This window comes from Pholis gunnellus, assembly GCF_910591455.1.
Source record: "Pholis gunnellus genome assembly, chromosome: 22".
In the NCBI taxonomy this organism is placed as follows: Eukaryota; Metazoa; Chordata; class Actinopteri; order Perciformes; family Pholidae; genus Pholis; species Pholis gunnellus.
Window position 1 is genome coordinate 613,563 of NC_136549.1, and position 13,252 is coordinate 626,814.

Consider the following 13,252-nt stretch of genomic DNA (forward strand, 5'->3'; position numbering starts at 1 on the left):
CTCAAGCTTTAATGCCAAACTCGCCAAAATGAAACATGGCCATTATCTGGTTAATGTGCTTTCTGCAAGAGGGTGTCGGTTCTTGGCCAAAGATCCATTGTGAGGTAAAAGAAACACCACTCAGTGGTCTCAGTGGACGGTGTGGTTTTGTAGCCAACAGAGTCGAGTTGCAATTTCAGCTGTCAGAAAGTTTGGAGTAAACTTTGATGAATTCAGCTCATGTACTCTCAACTTTAGGACTAAACTTGAGACGTGCTTGTGACCAGTATTGAACAGTAGCACTATATACAGTAGCTATTTTGCTGTAGCGTTTGGGTTACATAGCCATTTTCAAAGGTATGCAACATTTACAGTAGCAGGCTGTTATTGCTCAAGTGGCACAACCAAATGCTACAGTTGTTCAGACTTTGCACACAGAGATTCCCAGTCTTCTGATTCAGGAGAGAATCAAGCTACTGGGCTGATTTGACAGTATGGAGCAGAGTGGGAACGGCAGCTGACCGGTTCATTTACTTCAACTAAAGTGTAGAGTTGCTGTTCCTTAATTATTTCCAATGAAGTGTATCCTGTATCTTCATAAGCTACATATTCAAAGCAGCTTCCCCAGCCCTGCTTGTGATTTGCAAAACAATGACCGTCCTTGTCAATGTCCCGCCTATGGTTTGGTGTTGGATATAAATGTCCTGGACTTTGACTCCTTCTTGGTCAATGCTGACCGACCACTGAGACTTTGAGCTTAGATTTAGATTATTTTGCTACACATACTGTTCCCATCCTGAACATGTTCCACACACTCCCACTGCACTAATGTAAATACATGAAAGATTCTCCCATAGGACTGAAATACAATCTGTGATGAAGTGCCATAAAGGAAATGCCTTCACACGGACCTAAATAATAAATCAATCAAACACAAATGTCAACAGTGGATGTGCAATCCCTTGATGAGGATGAATCAATCGATTCTGTCTACACGAGGAAAGGTGTCTGGACTGTAGCTCCACCAGTCTCTTTGACTCCACACCCGGTCCACCTCCAAACGCTGCAGACCTGACAAGTTCCCCCTTGTCCTCTGCTCTTACTTAGGCTGGTGATCTTAGTATCCAGCTGCCTGGTGGCTGGTGTTTGGGCTTTCGAGGGCTGGGCTGAGCCCTGCTCTCCTTATCTGTGCCCAGGGTGGTACAGTGTCTGGAGACCCGTGGTGGTCTACGCTCCCCCTGTCAGTCTTCTCTCCAGGCGGTCCAGCTTGGCCAAGTTTTCTTTCAGAAGTTTGGAGCCAGGGCTCAGCAGCAGGGCTCGCTGGTAGTACATCCTGGCTGCTGCATAGTCTCCCTGCACACAGACACAGAACAATACATGTATACAGCAATATGTGTTCAATCCAGAATCAACTTGGGTTGTTGCTCTGTCAATAGTTTAACTGCAGTTTACTGTTAAGATGTGTTTAATCTAAGTCCAGCTGATGCACAAATCACCTAAATACTAGGAATGGGTATGAGGGGTAGATTAAGGAATTACTAATCTGACACATAATTGATCCAATTTCTTTCCTCCGTTTGATGTTTTTTTCCTTTAGTATTCATTGATTGTGAGTAAATAAGCATGTATGGAAAAAACATGGTCCCGAAAGGCCAAAACGATACCAAATACAAATACCGCTACAGAGGAAATACATTTATGATGGAGGAAAAGGGATGGAAAGTGTCTCCTGACATTGCCGGTGTCACAGATGATGAGCTCAAAAAGCCTGACAAATTCTTGCCACATGCTGTGTGAGTATTCAGAGTGTGAGTATGTGACTGGAACAGACTGACTACAATGATCTGTGAAACCGTGACAATTAATACCCCTCCCCTACTAAATACCACCACAGGTCATCATCTATGAGGTTTCAGTTGAACTTGTCTAACTGATGTTTAAGGTCATAGTGTTTATATAATTTGTTTTCTGTCACACATCGCGCTCAGAGAGAGAGAAAGCAATGGAACCGAACCTCCAAGAAGAAGACGGCCCGGTCCAAAGATTCTACAGAAAGCTGAACCAACTGCCACCGGAGCGAGAGACGGTACAGAGTACGAGCCAAACAAACTACGGTCATCCAACAAGATGCCAGAAGACAACTGTGGCCACTCCATCCAGCTGATCCCATCTGCCCACCAGGACCGTCATTTCCAGGTGCAAATGAGTTTGATGTTTCCAGGCTAAATAAAGTTAATAAAATAATGTTGATGATATCCGTCACTGATTTTGCCTGGTCACATGTAATCCTTTTCATTTATTTTCATTGTACACATATTTTGTATTTATTTGTATTCATATGTTTATAAAGAACTTCATCATTTCATTTGTGTGTATTTGAAATAATAAGTCACCGTACATCATGACAACAACTCTTTTAGCATTTTTAGCAAGCGCATTAGGGAGCTAAGCACATTGGAATGGTCTTTTTTTCACCCACCACAGAATGGCAGTGTTGTTGTGTGTTGACTTCAGTAATGATTTGATGTTTGCTACCTTAATGTGCTGAATCCCTCCCATGTTCATCCAGGCCTGGGACTGGTCAGGTTTGAGTTCGACAGCCAGCTTGTAGCTCTGGTGGGAGAGAACAAAAACAGACTGGTCAGTGTCGTATTCCACTCAAGGAACAACAACACGGTTTATGTTATAGTTAGGGAGGGAACGATATAGGATTATATAGCGGATCATGATAAAAAACACTCAATGAGTTACTATTTACGGGATACTCGTAAATATCTAGCTCTCTATCATGGTAGAGAATAAAGCTTGATTTAAAGGTATTTATGCAACATTGTCGGTTGGTGTTGAAACGAAGTTGCTCCGTCCTTCGTGGCTCGACTAGAGACAGAGAGAGAGGCAGAGAGAGAGAGATTTTTGATTTTTCAAAAACACTTTATTTACATAGTTATATTTTTACAATTTCAATAAAGTGCTAATGCGTTTGTTTTTTAAATATACATATATTGTATAGTATATAAAATATATATAAAAAATAGTTTACCCGATAAAAACTTGTGCAAATGTCAATTCATCATTAATTACAGAGCAAACAATGTCGTTAAAACACCAGCGTTGTTTAAAAGCGTCCAAGTCTCCAATGTGCCGATAAAACCTAAACATTACATTACAGTCATTTAGCAGACGCTTTTATCCAAAGCGACTTACAAGAAGTGTATTCAACATCGGTATTCAAGAGAACTACTAGTCACCAGAAGTCATAAGTGCATATCCTTTGCTAAACAAGTATCTAAGAGCATAAACCAGAGCAAACGTACAGTGTAGAAACAAACATACAATAAGTGCAACGAGCAAACCCGCAATACAATAAGTGCAACGAACTAATACGATTACAATAAGTGCAATAAGCTAATACGAATGAAATAAGTGCTAAGTGGAAGGGTCAGGGTAGTACTTCTTGAAGAGGTGAGTTTTCAGCCTGATGAAAGATGGGCAGCGACTCTGCTGTCCTGACGTCAGTGGGGAGTTCATTCCACCACTGTGGGGCCAGGACAGAAAACAGCCGTGACCGGGTCGATCGGCCGCAGAGACCTCTGAGCGACGGGGGAACCAGTCGCCCCGAGGCAGCAGAGCGAAGTGGTCGGGCGGGGGTGTAGGGCTTGACCATGGCCTGGAGATAGGAAGGAGCTGTTCCTTTCACTGCCCTGTAGGCTAGCACCAGAGTCTTAAACTGGATGCGAGCTCTTACAGGTAGCCAGTGTAGAGAACGGAGAAGGGAAGTTGTGTGGGAGAACTTGGGGCGCTCGAACACCAGACGAGCTGGAGCTTTCTGGACAAGCTCCAGAGGTCTGATGGCCGATGCCGTGGCTCCGGCAAGTAGAGAGTTGCAGTAGTCCAGGCGGGAGATGACAAGAGCCTGGATGAGCACCTGCGCCGTCTCCTCAGTGAGGAAGGGGCGAATCCTCCTGATGTTGTAGAGCAGGAATCTACAGGAGCGTGTAACCGATGCGATATTTGCTGAGAACGACAGTTGGTCATCCAGGGTCACACCCAGGTTCCTCGCAGTCCGAGTTGGCCTCACCACGGTATCGTCCATGGTGATGGACAGGTCTCGGTGTGGGCAACCCTTTCCCGGGAGGAACAGTAGCTCGGTTTTGTCCAGGTTGAGCTTGAGGTGGTGTGTCGTCATCCACTTCGAGATGTCAGCCAAGCACGCAGCTATGCGTACCTCCACTTGAGTGTCACCAGGAGGAAATGACAAGACCAGTTGGGTGTCATCGGCATAACAATGGTAAGAAAAGTCATGTGAGCGAATAACAGAACCCAGAGATGTTGTGTAGAGCGAGAAGAGAAGGGGGCCCAGGACTGAACCTTGTGGAACCCCCATAGTCAGCAAGCGTGGTTCCGACACGGTCCCCCTCCATGTCACCTGGTAGGATCGACCTGTCAGGTAGGATGCAAACAGGGAGAGTGCAGAGCCTGAGACGCCCATCCCCTTGAGGGTGGAGAGGAGGATCTGGTGGTTCACAGTGTCAAATGCTGCAGATAGGTCCAGGAGAATCAGGACAGAGGAGAGAGAGTTAGCTCTTGCGGTGTGAAGGGACTCCGTCACCGCAAGGAGGGCCGTCTCAGTCGAGTGACCCACTTTGAACCCGGACTGGTGGGGGTCCAAGAGGCTGTTCTGATGGAGATAGGAAGACAGTTGGTTGAAGACAGCACGCTCAAGTGTTTTGGATAGAAAGGGTAGAAGAGAAACCGGTCTGAAGTTCTTAACGTCAGACGGGTCAAGTGATGGTTTCTTCAGAAGGGGAGTGACTCTGGCAGTCTTGAAAGCTGTGGGAAAGCATCCTGAATCGAGAGATGTGTTGATGAGGTGGGTGAGGAACGGAAGGAGTTCAGTCACAATAGACTGAAGAAGAGGGGATGGGATCGGATCAAGAGAGCACGTGGTGGGGCGGTTAGATGTAACAAGTTTGAGGACCTCGTTAGGAGAGAGGGGCGCAAGATAGGCTAAGCTGGGGCATGGAGAGTGGGGGGAGACCGTTGGGGGAAGAGCTGGCCAGGGTAGAGAGGGAGAGGGTGGACAGGGGAGTGGAGAGAAGGAGGATCTGATATCGTTTACCTTCTTATCAAAGAAGTTGGCGAAATCATCAGGGCAGAGGGAGGAAGTAGGAGGAGGGGGTGGGGGTTGGAGGAGTGAAGAGAACATTTCGAAGAGTTTTTTAGGATTGGAAGCAGAGGTTAGGATTTTAGAGCGGAAGAAAGCAGCTTTGGCAGTAAATAGAGAGGAAGAGAAAGTGGAAAGAAGAGATTGGAAGTTGAGAAGGTCCTCCGGCAGTTTGCCTTTTCTCCATTTACGCTCAGCCTCTCTTAGACTCCGTCTATCAGTACGCACGAGTCCGACAGCCACGGGGCAGGTGGAGTTGGCCGCGCAGGCCTGGAGGTGAAGGGACAGAGGTTGTCCAATGAAGAGGAAAGGGTGCTAAGGAGGAGATTAGTACCAGTATCAGGGGATAGGAGAGAGAAGGATGCAGGGTCAGGGAGAGCAGAGGTAACAGAAGAGGAAAGATCAGCCAGGGAGAGGGATCGAAGATGACTACGGGTAGAGACCATGTGGGTAGGTGGTGGACGTAAAGAGGGAGAGGAGAGGGAGAGGGAGTAGGCCATGAAGTAGTGGTCAGACAGATGGAGAGGAGTGACGGACAGGTTGGCAGTAGAACAGTATCTAGTGAAGATAAGATCCAGCTGGTTGCCGGCCTAAACTCGAGCCAGAGCCTGGCCCTGATGTTGCACAGCCAGACTGACCTGGCCTCCTGCCCCTCCCTGTTCTCCACTCTGTTCTTCCTACTTAGATAGATCGCCATCTTGGCTTCTCCTGATAGATAGTTTAGGAGCTGCCACTTTTCTTTTCCTGTTTTTTTGTAGGCAGCTCCCATAATAAAAACCCTTTCAGTAAAAACCACATTAAAAAGACTAAAAAACAATGTTAAAAGAGAGAAGAACTCTGAGTCTCTTACACTCAGTAAAAACATGGTAAACAGTCTCTCTAATGTTGCAGAGGGATTAAGAACAGAGATAAAAGCATTGGAGGCGACAGCACCATGTAAAATCCTCCACTGGAGGTCGGCAGTCCGTTTTTTGAGGGGAGGTTTATATAAAATCCTCCACTGTGGGCCAGGTCCGCTTTGTCCCAGTCTGTCTGACCACACAGTGGGGAGCCTGTTGCACAGTCCGTTTTTGTTAGTGACCTTCACGCAATTAAAATACAAGTTCTTCTTGTCTGCCTTGTATAAAGTCAGTTCTTCTGGGCGTGTTGTGGTGAGCAGGGGGCCGGTGAGTGCCCCTAGCCCCGGGCTCAGGGAGATCTCGGGGAAAGGGTCTGCAGGGTCCGGCTTGACTGTTCTTTGGCTGTAGTTCTTGAGGAGGCTCCTCTCTTTCTCCGTCAGCCTCTGGCTCCACAGCTCCAGGAGCCTCCTCGCCACCCGGACAGAATGCAGACCCAGCAGAGAGCCCAGGGCCGGGGCGTCGCTCAGCGTCGGCCCCACTGCGTCTACCAGCTGCTGCAGGCACAGGGTCTTGGACTTCAGCAGTGCCCCCATCAGGCCAGGGGTGACACCGTTACTTATGTCCAACTTGGCCCTGTGGATCAAAGGTTCTCTCAACAACCAGTACAGAGAGTTAGACTTTGGGCACCTTTTACGGAAAAAAAGGGCCCAAGATAAAACACCCTGATAAAACGGAGGCAGCCCACTTAACTTTAAAACACTAGAATCAATTAAAAACAGAGCAGTATCCAGCCCCAGGTTATCTGCACGTCTGAGGATGCAGCTGGCCACATCTCTCCACACTAAACCGTCCGGACTTGCGAGGTACTTTTGCACAAACTGTATTCTAAAAGTGGCCTGTCCGGCTGGCCAGGTGGACGAGGCCCTGTCCCCCCTCCTCTCTGGCTAAAAACAGCACCCCTTGTGGCACCCAGTGCAGACCCTCCCAAAAGAAATCAACCATTCTCTTCTGTATCTTGGCTAGAAAGCCTGAGGGAGGGTCTAGACAGGTTAGTCGGTGCCACAGTTGGGATGCAATAAGATTGTTTAAAACCAATACTCTACCTTTAAAAGACATCTGAGGGAGCAGCCATTTCCATTTGGAAAGTTTTTCCTCTATCTTCTCTGTGACGCCCTCCCAGTTCTTCTGGACTATGTGTTGTTGTCCAAGATGTATTCCCAGATACTTGAAACCATGTCTTTTCCAGACTAGGCTCTGGGGAAGAACTGGGAGGCCGTCACGCCAGTCACCGACAGCGAGGGCTTCACTTTTCTTCCAGTTCACCCTCGCTGCTGATGCTGTGCTAAAATCTTCCACAATATTGGTTAAAAGGTCTGCATCCCTCTGGTTCTTAATAAAAACAACGATGTCATCTGCATACGCTGATAAAATCATGTTCCCACTAAAACCAGGTAAAACCAGACCCTGAAGGCTAGAGCGTATTCTAATGAGGAGGGGTTCCAGGGAGAGTGCATAGAGCAGGGGTGGCCAACCAGTCAGAGACCAAGAGCCACATTTTTTACTGTGTTACCGCAAAGAGCCACATCATACACATGGGCACACATGAACATCACCCTATCCCTTCCTCACACACACACATACCTTTGCTCAGCCAGATTTATTGTAAATGGGGGGGGGGGGGGGGGGGGGGGGGGGGGGTGCTGCTGCTCCTTCTTCGTCGGCGGGGAGGGTGGCTGCTGCTGCTGCTGTCACATACGCTGGTGGAGGTGTGCGCGGCGCGTGCGGATCGGGGAGGAGCTCCGCCTTGCGCGATACAACGGATATTTGTAAATTGTCCGACTTTTACATTTTTACTTAAAGCGGGGCTTTCAAACAGTCCGTCTCGGCGTTAAATGGGTCGACGAGGAACGTAATCTGTGGCCGCACATGCGCGTTTGACGAAAATACCGTATTTAACTCAAGCGAAGCGAACACGAACATTAAAAAAACACAAATACAAACTTCGATATGAACGTAAGAGCCGCATGAAACCGGGCAAAGAGCCGCATGCGGCTCGCGAGCCGCGGGTTGGCCACCCCTGGCATAGAGCATCCCGGACAGAGCACAACCCTGCCGGACTCCTCTACACACTCTAAAAGGAGCACACAGACTGCCGTTTATCTTCAGCACACTCTCAACTTCGCTGTACAACACTTTGATCTTAGCTATGAAGCCAGCGCTGAACCCAAACTTCCCCATAACTTCCCCATAACTTTCCAGAGGAAGTTGTGTTCAACGCGGTCAAAAGCCTTTTCCTGATCTAGAGAAATCAGACCAGTGTTAATACCCAAAGAGCTGGAGACCTCCAAAACATCACGAATGAGGTAGACGTTGTCCACCATGGACCTGCCGGGCACACAGTAGGTCTGGTCCCGATGGATGACCTGCTCCATAGCTTCCCTCAGCCTGGAGGCAAAGACTTTGGACAGAAGCTTGTAATCCACACACAGTAGAGACACAGGACGCCAGTTGCCGATGTCCTGCAGGTTCCCTTTCTTTGGCAGCAGCGTTATCACGGCTCTACGGCAGGACATCGGCATGGAACCAGAGGCCAGACTTTCATTCAGGACATCCAAGATATCATGGGCGAATATGTCCCAGAAAGCCTTGTAAAACTCCACAGAGAGGCCATCGATGCCGGGAGCACGCCGTCCCTGCATGCCCTGCAGGGCGGCCTTCAGCTCCTGCATGCTCACTGGCCTGTCGAGCTCTCTATTGGTCTCCTCAGAGACCTGAGGTAGTTCACCACAGAACCCTTCCGTCAGTGCCTCCTCCTCCCCGTACTCGCTGGTATACAGGGAGGAGTAAAAGCTGACAGCCCGCTTTCTTATCTGGCTTGGTTCCACAACTGGCTGCCCTGTGTCTGCTAATAGTGAGTGGATTACCCTCCCCTGCCCACTCTTCCTCTCCAGGCCGAAGAAGAAGCTAGAGGGAGTGTCCATCTCTGTGATGGTCTGAAATCGGGACCGGACCAGTGCACCCTGAACTTTAACATCCAACAGGTCGGCCAAAGCCATTCTTTTAATCCTGAGGACTTCAATATGTCCTCAATCTCCTGTGGACTCGCTTAAACTCTCTAGTTCCACTATATCAGTCTCCAGGTCCTTCATAGATCTGGTGATGTCTCTGGTGACGTTGAAAGTGTGCTGCTGGCAAAGGAGCCTAATCTTAATCTTACCATGGTCCCACCACTGCCTAAGATTGTTAAAATCGCTCTTCCTTTGCCTAAAAACACCCCAGAAATAAAAAAGGACCTCTCTAAAATTCTTATCAAAGGTTAAGACTGAATTAAAATGCCAGTACGCACTCTTAGGTAAAATGTTCCTAATGAACACATTACATAAAAGCAAGGAATGATCTGTGAAACTAGCAGGTACAATACTACACATTTTAAAAATATTAAAATGATGCTTAAAAACATAAATACGGTCTAACCTGGCTAAGGAGATCCTACCCTCTCTAAGGTGGGACCATGTGTACTGTCGGCAGTCGGCATGCATCCTTCTCCACACATCCACCAGGCCATGAGAGTGGACCAGCTGCCTCAGAGCATGCTGTGAAGCTGGATGTGGCTCTGCGTGGTTGCGGTCTATAGACGCATCCTCTGTCCAGTTAAAATCCCCCCCCAAGAATAAAAAATCCTCCGAGGCACAGCCATTTAAAACATCATTAATTTTTTGTAAAAACAGCTTCCTCTCTGCACCGATTGTTGGAGCATACACATTGATAAAAACAGCAGTAAAAAGGTCAAACCGTGCTTTAACTAAAAACAACCTCCCCTCGATGATATGTTTGACCTCCAGTGAGACTGGAGTAAAGGACCTGGAGAAGAGGAAGCCCACTCCTCCACTGAGGTTTGTGTTGTGACTTAACAGGACTTCCCCTTCCCACTCCCTCCTCCAGTCTGCCTCATTGGTGCTGTCGCTGTGCGTCTCCTGTAGGAAGAGAACACAAATAGCTTTCATTTTCTTAAATTCATAAATAGATGCTCTCTTCCTAACATCTCTGGCTCCATTTACATTTAGGCTACCAACTTTAAAAGCATCCATTGTAAGTAAAAAAAATAAAAACAAAAATAAAAACCAATAAATTAATTAAAACACACATTGGAGTTCTTTTCATAACCATCATTAATTTTTGCTTTCAGCACAAGTTTTCTCAGTCTATAGACCTCTGGATCATGAAGCCAGACTTCTCCCTCTGGCTCATGCGGATTCTGGCCGAGTTATAAAATAAAACCAGATCTGGAACAAACTCTTCAATTTTTAAGTTTTTCTTGTTTTTAACTTTTTGCAAAAAGGTTTTTATAAACTCTGCAGAGTAAAACTTTTCTTTCTGGCTGCTGGTTAAGCTAAAACCCTGGACATTGCTGCTGTCTGACACACAGTCCTCACTCTCACTGTCAGACTGTCCCTGCCCTCTGCCCGTCTGGTTGTCCTCCCCAACCTTACTGGCTTTAGCCTCACTGCCTATGTTTTGCTTCTTTTTTTTCCTCTTAGTTGCAGGAGTAAAAAAACACCAAACAAACAACCCAAACTCCCCCCAAAAATATTAAACCTTAACTTAAAGTGAAACACAACTAATACACCACATTAAAGTAATAAACATAAACTAGGGAAAAGAAAATAAAGGTCGAAAAACCACTCGCTCAGCGACTCACTCACACACGCTCACTCCCAGCATGCACTGCAGAGAGAGAGAGAGAGAGAGAGGGAGAGAGGCAGAGAGACAGAGAGAGAGAGAGACAGACAGAGAGAGAGACAGACAGAGAGAGAGAGAGACAGAGAGGCAGAGAGAGAGAGGCAGAGAGGCAGAGAGAGAGAGAGACAGAGAGAGATGTTATATAAATGTTATTGTATATTAATGTTATTGTGTATTAATATTATTGTTTATTAATATTATTGTATGTTTAATTTTTGTGATGCTTTGGCAATACCGTTTCTAAATGTTCATGCCAATAAAGCAAATTGAATTGAATTGAATTGAATTGAGAGACACAGACAGAGAGAGAGAGAGCTGTGGTTGAGCAAGCTGGAAATTGGATGAAGAGAGCGAGAGCAGTGTAAGTGGCAACAAAGCAGTGAATCAGAGAAATAAAATGTTATTCTCTGATTGTATCACGGCTGTGATGTTCTAAAGCACAAATAAACACTCAAACCTCCACACAACCCTGCACGAAGGTGCCGCATTGCCAGATTTTGTCTGAATGCAACTGAAGCGACTCTGCTATGTTGTGGCCGCTCTGCCTGCATGTGTATACAGTAAATGGACTGTACTGACCTATATCTCTTCTAGTATTCCGACCACTCAAAGCTCTTTAACACTACATGTCATCATTCATCCATTCACACACTGATGACAGGGCTACCATGCAAGGTGCCACCTGCTCATCAGGACTAACTAACAGTCATACTCATTCACACACCACAGGAACAGCCCGCGGGAGCAATCTGGGGTCAACGGTCTTGCCCAAGGACACATGGACTAGAGCAGTGGTTCTCAACTGGTCTGGCTGCGGGACCCACCATCACCCCTTAATGACAAGCCGCGACCCAAATGTTCAACTTCTGAAATGTATTTAATGTAAAGATGGAGCAGTTTGAACCGGAGCTGAACTCTGGTTGTATAGAAGTCTATGAGAAAATGACTCTACTTCTCTCTTGATTTATTACCTCAGTAAACATTGTAAACATGAGTTTATGGTCTCAATCTCTAGTTTCAAGTCTTCGTCAATACAGCATGATGTTCATTTAGTAAATGATGGTCCATTTAGAGTCAAACAGACCATAAAGCAGGGGATGCTTTAGGGCGGGGCTACTGTGATTCACAGGTAGCTACTGCTACAAGAGCAGAATGCAGCGTTTCTAGGTCGCTCCTCTGCATTCCAAATATGGTCACTTCCAAAATCACAAAATGGTGATTGCCGTAATCCAAGACGGCAACGGCAAATTCATCGACCCTGTGGCTTCAAAGTGGCAGTCCACAAACCATACAGTGAACCGCAGTTTAACTGCACGGAACCGGTCCAGACAGCCGGAAATTGAGAAACTGTTGCGCAAAACCAGCAAGTGAAAAACTTGTCAAAGACAGAGGACACGCCATAGAATGTATTCACATAAAGTAGCAGCTTCTGACCCATGCAAAGAATACATTTAAGTAGCCCAGTCCGACCCCTCAAATATTTTCCCCTTTAGTGTCAGTTAGGGCCTTCAACTGTACGTCTATCTTGGTTCTAACATACACTTAGAAGACCACGAAGGTCAACAATGATCTTTGGAACAAATCATTCTATTTGAACAACAAAGGGACTGCTGGTCCTCTACCCTCTGTTATTTTTAACACAGAAGATGGCTTTGCTTTTATGAACTCACTCTGAATAAAAAAATCTAAAACAAGTAAGATGATAAACTTTTGAAAACCTTATGCAAACAGTTCAGTTTCTGCTCTTTTCCTTTGACTTCTGCTTTGCTGTGGATTTTAGTCTCTTTATCACGCCTCATGCTGAAATTTGGTTTTCAAGGCCAAAATATGATTAATAAACAAATGGAGCAATGGGAACAGTTTCAGTATTTAAAACCCTCAAAATATGCACCTCGTTGATTTCTGCTTGTTATCTGCAGGGATTAGAGCAGCGCTGTGGATGTTTGAATCAGCAGCCAGACTCACAAAACTGAACCAGTTTAAACCGCACTTCAAACTGTTTGTTTTGCTCCTTCAGAGACTGTGATAATACCAGAGAAAGAACTTTAAAGATACTGTGACCTGAGATGGCTTACTTGGCTCTTGCCGTCTTGTTTCCACTACACCAGTATTTCCCTATAAGTGTTTCTTTGCTCTCCTCTCAAGTCTTTTTCTCAGGAAGTCAATCCACTTTCCTGTACAGAAAAATGCATTCCAGACACTTCCTCCACAGATTCAAAGGGTTTCAGTAGTAGCAGTAATGAGCTGGATCTGTTATAAGGTTTCTCTATTCATATAGCACCTTTAAAAGTTAGGCACAAGGTGACAGAACAACACACAGTGAGGCTAAACAAAAGCAAGACAAACTGACGTAACATTTAAATACTGATAAAACAATGAAAACAAACCAATACAATAGTTACAAATAAAAAGAAAATACAAAATAAACAGAAAAAAGCAGTAAAAAGACGACATTACATATTAGCCAGTCTATAAATTTGGGTTTTAAGAAGTGGTTTGAAATGGATTACTGATTCCGTGAGCCTTATCT

General features: G+C 46.0%; 1 protein-coding gene across 1 annotated transcript in view; it reads right to left on the reverse strand.

Moving 5' to 3' along the window:
* Positions 1–1,198: 1,198 nt before the first annotated feature.
* The window catches only part of tmtc1 (transmembrane O-mannosyltransferase targeting cadherins 1), a gene marked incomplete at its 5' end in the record, with an annotated part of 95,607 nt that continues 83,553 nt past the window's right edge, over positions 1,199–13,252 (reverse strand). Inside the window, 2 exons of the mRNA XM_079184061.1 lie at positions 1,199–1,332; positions 2,515–2,592. Of these exons, the coding sequence (XP_079040187.1) occupies positions 1,207–1,332; positions 2,515–2,592 (204 nt within the window). The 3' untranslated portion in view covers positions 1,199–1,206. The remainder of the gene's footprint in view (positions 1,333–2,514; positions 2,593–13,252) is intronic.